An 8,760-nucleotide genomic window follows, 5' to 3' on the forward strand; every position below is an offset into this window, starting at 1 on the left:
ATGTTTGGAGACTGGTGATGTAGCTCGGGGCAGAATGGATGGGTTTGTAAGTTGTTAGTATTATGAATTTAATTCGCTGGGCGATCGGGAGCCAGTGTAGGGATTGGAGGAAAGGTTTGGCAGACATTGAGCGGTTGGTAAGGTGGATAAGTCTGGCAGCAGCATTCATGATAGACTATAGAGATGATAGCCTATGGAGAGGCAGGCCAATGAGAAGGGAGTTGCAATAGTCAAGGCAACTTGCATTCATATTTTTTATCAGCGTTAAACCTCATATGCCATGTAGATGCCTACCCCTTTGATTTATTGGGGTATTCTTGTCAATTTTCTATATTCTGCTGTGAGCTTATTTCATTTATGTACACGTTAATTGGTCCCAGGACAGAGCCCTGGGACACTATGCTCACAACTCCAGGCCATTCCCTAGATACGCTATTTATCAGCCCCCTTTGGACACACTCTTGACAAGTTTGTGCTATGGCATTCTTTAGTACTACATGAGAGCCTTGACTTTTCCTGACAACAACAGTCCTACTTGGTGCCTATAAGTTATAGATGTACTGGAAAGTGCTCCAGGTTTAACTTTGCTTGACTAAATATTCACCAAGGTTATGTATACAATAATAGCCAAACAAGTTTATGACAAATATACTACGTCACTGGGAATTGTCAGATGTCTGGAGGTGAGTCATGGGAACGGACAATCTGTTCACTCTGCAGACCTTTATAAACCTTGTCCAGAGCTGACAACGGTCCATTCAAAATTCCAACAATTCAAGAAGAAGAGTTACCATCAGCTCACTATGCTTTATATCTGGATATGCATGTTCCTGGGGCTTGCAGGTAAAACCCAAATACATTACACCTCATATCATCTCTGTTACAACTTAAGATAGAAATATGTTTTGTTTTATGTTTTTTGCAAAATCATACTTACCTAGATGGATACAGCATCGGTTAGATGCTGCATCTGTCCCCGCCAGCTCTAAGACCAAGAATCAAGCGATCAAACACCAAAGATGGCTCCCTAAGCACAGAGCTGGTGACTGACCACTGTAGGCTCTGCCCCAAACCCCCCCCCCCTCGCTGGGCTGTGGAGGGAGCAGGAGCCACTGGCTCAGTCTCTCAGTAACTCGCTGGGAGTCTGAGAGGAAACCGGTCCAGGCATGTGGGCGGATCCCGACTTTATTGTTGCGATCTTGCCCAAACCTGAATCAGCTCTGTCACATCAGCCAACAATGGTTTCCAACCGCTGTAAGCTGAAAACAAGTCACAGAAGTGCAAAGCAAGCTGCACTCTTGTCATCTACAGGAGAAGTGGAGCTTTGGCTGTACTTCACCTTTAAAACAGAAATGTTCTGGTTTTGTAGTGTAGGGATATATCTAAAACATAATCTTCTGTTATGGATTGAATGCAGACAGATTAGAAACGTAATAGATTTGTATTACTGTATGCATGTCTGCTAGGTTAGGGTGACCAGACATCCCCATTTTCAGGGGACAGTCCCCTGATTGAGGACACTGTCCCTTGACCAAATCTGTCCCTGGTTTTGTCCCCAAATTGGATTTAATAGGGGGCAGGGGCAATTTCAAAGACAATCAGTGCAAAATTAAAATACAAAAATTTAATTTCCCCCCCCCCGCGCTCCGCCGTGCCTGCTAGCATAGGGGGGGGGTTGTATTTTTCCCATTATCTGTGCCCCTTTCTGATGATCATGTGCTGGTCGGAGCGAGGGAATATTTCTTCAGTTTCGGGCACATGCCCATTCAGCTTCGCTCGCATGTTCTTCTGCCTTGGCTCAAATCCTGGCCAACCACCTGCCTATCTCCTTGCCTTCCCTGGCGGAGTGATCTTCCTCCATTCCCCATCCAGTAGTAGCCGGGGGCCCGAAGAGTAAGACTTGAGGGCAGAGAGTCGCTGATTGTTGCCATTACTAGTATAGAAAAAATATGTCCCTGGATTTCATTTAAAAAATCTGGTCACCTTATGCTGAGTAGATTCACAATCTTTATTTGTTTGAGCTACCATCTCTACTAAGATATTAAGTGTTGGGAAACTAACATTTTAAAGTTGTGACAAGAACAAAAAATAAAGGGACATTTTCCAAAAAGGACACCTGCTCAGGTAACCAATGTGAGCAGAATTGCCTCAGTTGGGGAGATTTCCACTCACTTTCTGTTGCATTCCTGAGACAGGAAGGGAAGGCCGATTTTCTTGATAAAACAGAGAAATCTGGTTTTCATGCAGGAGTTTAGATGATGCCTTCTGTGACGCTGCATTCTCAAAAAGCAGTTTTAGAGCAAAGCAAAAGGTGAACTTTATTCTGCATTATTCCTTCCCTTCTGCCCAGAAGCACATACAGACCATTCTTTCATGCCCTCCTTATGCCAAAGAGCTGCTGAAAACAAGAGGAGCTGCCCTGTCAATGCACTCAGTCATTTAGGTTGTAAGTGCCCCAAGGTTATGGACTCTCCTGATGAGACAAGTCGAGTACTTGGTGCATTGCCAATCACTGGTACATGCACGAGCAATCATACCACAAGTACCTGGAAGTATTTTGTTTTCCCTTGCTGGCAGAACATAGAAGCTGGGGAGCGAAGGGAATGTTAAAATATACTCTTGCAAGTGGGAATGAAGTTTTAACTTTGCCAAAGCTTGGCAGCAAATTTTAGGTCTCTGTTCCACCAAGTATTTGTAGATAAACTCTTTTTGATTCCTTTGCAGCTGCTGCTCCTCAGTATGACGACGATAAGATTATTAATGGCTATGAATGTGCCCAGCATTCCCAACCTTGGCAAGTTTACATCAGCTACAATGGAGGACAATGGTGTGCTGGATCCCTGATTTCATCACAATGGATCATATCTGCAGCTCATTGCTATAAGCCGTAAGTTTCGACATTCTTCTTGTAGATAATACTTGGTAATATAGAACAAGCCAGTGGACTAGGGCTGAAAGAATTTGGGTCCCTGAATAGGATCAGAGAATCATATGTCAGCCATAAAAAGGGGACCTATAATTGTCTGAATAATCAGATCAATGGGAAATCCATTGTTCAGTTCATGCTTTACCTAAAAGCATAGCTATGGGTAAAATGTTTTAAAAATATATATATTTAATGCGGTCCATTATTAACATTAACATGGCCGTAACACAGTTTTATTACCTGTTGGTCCTGCACAAAATTCCATTATTTTTACATAAGTGAGATAGCAAAAATGGAAGCTAGAGAGGTTTGGATAATCCATTTAGGACTGACAGGGTCGGTTTTTATGGCCGGCTTTTATTCATATAATTTACATTTTCAAATCATTCAAAAAATAATGAATCCATTCACATGTAGCGCTATGCCCACAAACCCAGCTGCCGTTTTATCTCTATGGTTTATTTAATATATTGCCTGTATATTATATTTGTGATGATTGTCAATAGTGGCAGTAGCCACAAAGTCATCCAGTACTGAAAACAGGATAGAGTAACATGATCGGAAACAAGTTATTATTTAGCTGGTAGAACAAGGTTAACAGTGTGATCAAGTTTTTCTTTACTATCAAAAGAGGAATATTTAGTGGGTGGTGTTCAAGGGGGCGTTTTTATAGCCAGCGCACAGTGGCTTATTATACTATGTGTATTGTGCTACCGGAAAAAAAATGGAGGTAGCAAAACACAGTCACACACCCTACACCTTCTTATTTAGCATCCAAAGTTCTGCAAAGTTAATGTTTTGCCATGATTTTAATTTATAGAAATCCTCTACATTTTGCACATTATATGTAGTCACCGTTAATTAAGACATTGTGATATCTACAGCTCCTCTTTATTCTTATATTCAACTTATACAGGCCCAATACCTTCATTGCTCACCTTGGGGAACATGATGTTACTAAACAAGAAGGAACGGAACAGCGTATCCAGGTGGAAAAGGCTATAATGCACCCCCTCTATGATGAAGAATCCGCCGATCATGATTTCATGCTGGTCAAACTAGCTAAGCCTGCCCAGTTCAATCAATATGTCCAACCCATCCCAGTAGCCTCTTCCTGTCCAACGGCAGGAAGTCAGTGTCTGGTGTCAGGCTGGGGAAACATGAGAATCATTGGAGGTAAGTACATTTTCTGGGCTTTAAAAATAATTGTTTTAAAGCTGAACTTTATAAAAAAAAAAACATCAACTGCAGTTAATGCAAGGACCAATTTTATTGTCAGACCTTTAACCTGCATGGTAGCAGATTGGAAGAGGAAGGGTGAGGCTATGTACACACGATCGGTCAATCCGATGAGAACGGTCTGATGGATTTTTCCATCAGTTAACCGATGAAGCTGACTGATGATCAGTCGTGCCTACACACCAAAAACCGATCGTGTCAGAACGCGGTGACGTAAAACACAACGACGTACTGAAAAAAAGTTCAATGCTTCCAAGCACGCGTCAACTTGATTCTGAGCATGCGTGGATTTTTAACCAAGTTTTACATTTTTTAACCGATGGATAAATAATCGATGGGGCCTACACACGATCGGTTTGGTCTGATGAAAACGGTCCATCAGACCGTTCTCATCGGATTGAGCGATCGCGTGTACGCGGAATTATCCTTAATATCGAGGTCATTTAAAATATGTATTATACAACAGTCGTCCTCCCTTACCAATGACATCACTTAAGGCAAACCCATGAACATCATTCCCTGCAAGAATTAGAATAATGCACAACATTCATAATGAACCTCAAGACAACTACCAGTAAAACTAATGCCGCGTACACACGATCATTTTTCAGCATGAAAAAAAAACGTTTTTTTTCTGCAAAGTTTTTCCAACTTCATCATTAAAACGACGTTGCCTTCACACCATCGTTTTTAAAAAATGATCTAGCAAAGCACGGTGACATGCAACACGTACAACGGCACTATAAAGGGGAAGTTCCATTTGCCTTTGGGCTGCTTTAGCTGATTCTGTGTTAGTAAAAGACGATTCATGCTTTTTTGTCTGTTACAACGTGATGAATATGCTTACTCCATTATGAACGTTAGTTTTACCAGAACGAGCGCTCCCGTCTCATAACTTGCTTCTGAGCATGCGTGGGTTTTTAACATCGTTTTAGCCCACACGCGATAATTTTTTACAACCCGAAAAACGACAGTTTTTTAAACAACGTTAAAAAATGCAGAATGTTCAAAAAAAAAATGATGTGAAGACCACACACGATCATTTTAAATTACATTTTTTAAAAACAACGTTTTTTTCATGCCGAGAAATGATCATGTGTACGCGGCATAATATCTCATCCAATCCCCATCATTGTATATGAATATATTTCTAACAACAAAAATAACCTCATGAAATTATAAGATTATTTAACATAAATCAGACAAATTGGAAACTGACATCAACATGAGAACTGGAAGGACAGTTGGCTCTCAAAGCAAAGTTTGGGCTCCTCTGGTTTATTGTTCTGGTTCCTTGGAAGTATTTTTGACACACTTTGGGGTTGATTTACTAAAACTAGAGAGTACAAAATCTGGTGCAAATGTTCATGGTAGCCATTCAGCTTCTAACTGCAGCTTAAGCTTTAACAAAAAAACATTTTTTTGAAGCCGATTGGTTTCTATGCAAAGCTGCACCCGAGTTTGCACTCTCCAATTTTAGTAAAGCAACCCCTTTCTCTGCCACCGTTTTTGATTTGATTTTAGTAAAGGGGAAAGGGATATATTTTCTGTCAGGTCTTTACTATTGTCCATTTCCCATTAGCAATATTTATTTTCATCACCACGACAAGAAGTGTTGGGGAAATCTGGGGACACAAACCTAAATAAAAGTTTGCGTGAGGTTCTAACCCCCCCTCACACTATGCAAAACTGAACAAAACTGTTTTAGCTGGAACTCTACTTTAATTAAAATACTTATAAGAAAAATAGCTCTCGTCCTCTCCCAAAATAATGTAAATGATTTTGTAAAAATGTTATTTATAACATCACTCATACCTTAAAGTGAAAATGAAAAAGAATACAGGAGAAAAAACACCCAGTTCCTATATTAATAAGCGCTCCTGGATAAGATCAAATTAACAAATTAAATACCTCTAGCCAATTAAGGCAAACAGCTGCTACCTTATAGCATACCAAGTCTTAAACAGATAATATAACAACACATATAAAAATGTAGGCAGCGCTAAAATAAACACCTGAAAGGATGTAAACTGGATAACTCAATATATTAAACATAAATTAATGTAATATATAATAAACTGAAGAGTCATTAAAGTGCATATATAATAAAGTCCATAAAATAAATATTGAATGGAAGATGAATAGTCCACAGGAATTTTCAAAAGCAGGTTCCTTAATATGGAAGGTGCCTTTCACCAACACCGCCACATGTGCAAAGAAAGGGGAGTTCTCACACCCCGCTCTGTGTAAACTCTTACCAGAAATAGTAAGGTAATAGGCAGGAAATAATGCTGGTTAACAATCCTGTGATATCCAATTTAAATCCGATTTCCTAGGACCAACTTAACCAAAGGGGCTTGATTAAACATAGGATCACCGTGTCCAATCATATGAGGAAAACAGAAACATATCCATAGTGTAATTCAGTATAGAAGGTCTTTATTTTCCACAAAAAAAAAACATTTAGTGTCTCCAGGTAGCGTACTGAGACTGTAAAGTTTGATTGTCGCTGAGACGACCCTTACGTTTCGTCGTAATCGACATCATCAGAGGGCGTGTCTGTACGTGTACCTTAAAGTGGTTGTAAAGCCTTAAGGTTTTTCACCTTAATGCATTCCATGGGACTTTACATGGGTGCACCCTATGAAGAGGAGGGGCTTGGAGAGCCGATGGGGCACCCCAGAAGAAGAGGATCGGGACGGCTCTGTGCAAAACCATTACATAAAGCAGGTAAGTATAGGCATGTTTGCTGTTTTTATTTTTTTTTAAAAGGGAGTGTTTACAATCACTTATACGGCATTATGCAGTATAATATATTATATTTTTATTTTTTTTATTTTTTTTTAGTGCAATATGCGACAAAATTACAGTGTCTTGATCTCCCTGTTCTGTCGGACTCCAGTTGTAAAGCTTCTTATTCAAACATGATCACTTCAAATATGTTTTGTGCTGGTTTCCTAGAAGGTGGCAAAGATGCATGTTCCGTAAGTATTGAAGATATATAGAATTATGAATATTAATACATGTCTTTATATTGTATGTTTAGGATAGTAAGAATATCCACAGCAAACCATATGACTGCTATATGACCAATGGCAGAACTATTGCCTGGTCTATGGGGTCCAGGACAGAGTAAGGCCTGGTTAGGACCAGAAGGTGTAAGTTGTGTCATTTAAAGAAGAACTGATCCGAACCCAATAATTTACCTGTATAAAAAAACAAATATATTCAAGATATGCTGTGGCAACTGCAGATCAAACAGAAGCTAACATGGCAGCTTTCTAGGAGGAGGGTTTAGTCCAGCTTTACTGTCTGTCTGGTGCTCGCCGTTCTGTTATTTGAGCAATTGTTAATGTTGTGCTTTTACGCCCCTCGCTCTTCTCTGTTAATATAAGGCAAGTGCAGGACTTGGAAATGCAGAGTATTCTCCTAAGAGGAGTATATTTATTATCACAGCCAAGAATGAAAAGGATGGGGGGGGGGGGGAGTAGGGACAGTTGCCTTGGCAGAGCATTGTTAAGTGAGGCTGAGAGGATAGCATGCCTACTGGCACGTTCCAGACCTCCATCAGGACAGCACCACGCAGGTTTTCTGCTGTCATGTGTAAACATAGAACCTGGCACAGGAAGTCTTAGACTACTCACTTCCTCTGTAGCTCAGACTGATGACATCTTTTGCAGAGCAAGGCAGAGGAAGCGAGTAGTGGAAGACTTTCTCTGCCAGCTTCTGTGTTTACAAATGACAGTTATGCTCTGGTGTGATGTCAGATCCTGTGTAGGACACATGCTGATAGAAGTCTGGAAGGAGTCAGGCAGCCCAGTGTACCTGGCAGAACAGGAGATCTTCCTGGAGTTCTGACTGTGCCCTTCATAGTAGGGGAAAGGGAATAGCCGCTCCAGGTGGGAACCCTGATGAACATCCACCGCTGCAGACAACTCAGGTGCAGGCAATGCACTTAGCAAAGCAGGAACAAAAATTGTCTCTGGACAGCCGCACTCTGAACAAATTGTAGCCTTTATTGAAAGAAGGACAGCACTACAAGTCACAGCAAAGTAAAATAAAACCCAACTGCTGACGCGTTTCGCACTGAAACTAGTGCTTAGTCATAGCTCATTGCTAATTTCCTGCACTTATGTACCTCTTGTTTTTACAGGCCGATTCTGGTGGACCACTGGTCTGCAATGGAAAGCTGTATGGAGTGGTCTCCTGGGGTCGAATGTGTGCACTCCGTAACTATCCTGGTGTCTACACCAAAGTCTGCAACTATTTTGACTGGATTAAGAACATTATAGAGCAAAACTGAAGCCAATTTTACACCGAAACAAACGTACAATAAAGCATAGTGAAAGTTCTCAGCATTTCAGTGTCTGTGTCGCTTTATACTGCCTGTGGTTTTTAGAACTCTTGTGCACAAAACTAAACACAATCTTTAAGCCACCAAGGTTTTTTACACAAGGAGATTGCTATATTTTAACTAAGCCATGTGGTTGGTTTTACCAACCAAGCTAAACTAAAGAATGTGAACCTGTACATACACCTGTTGTTCAGAAAGGTCTAAATACAACATGAAGGTAACCACCTAATGCCCAGATACA

The 8,760-nt window shown here is 40.6% G+C and overlaps 1 protein-coding gene across 1 annotated transcript; it reads left to right on the forward strand.

The window, feature by feature from the left end:
- The first annotated feature begins 596 nt into the window (after positions 1-596).
- Positions 597-8,523, forward strand: LOC120916482 (trypsin-3-like). The gene is made up of 5 exons (XM_040327468.1): positions 597-843; positions 2,725-2,887; positions 3,843-4,102; positions 7,013-7,149; positions 8,319-8,523. The coding sequence occupies exons 1-5, from the start codon at positions 612-614 to the stop codon at positions 8,466-8,468; spliced, it is 942 nt and encodes a 313-aa protein (XP_040183402.1). The 5' UTR covers positions 597-611; the 3' UTR covers positions 8,469-8,523.
- Positions 8,524-8,760: the final 237 nt, after the last annotated feature.

This window comes from Rana temporaria, chromosome 10, assembly GCF_905171775.1.
Source record: "Rana temporaria chromosome 10, aRanTem1.1, whole genome shotgun sequence".
Classification (NCBI taxonomy): Eukaryota; Metazoa; Chordata; class Amphibia; order Anura; family Ranidae; genus Rana; species Rana temporaria.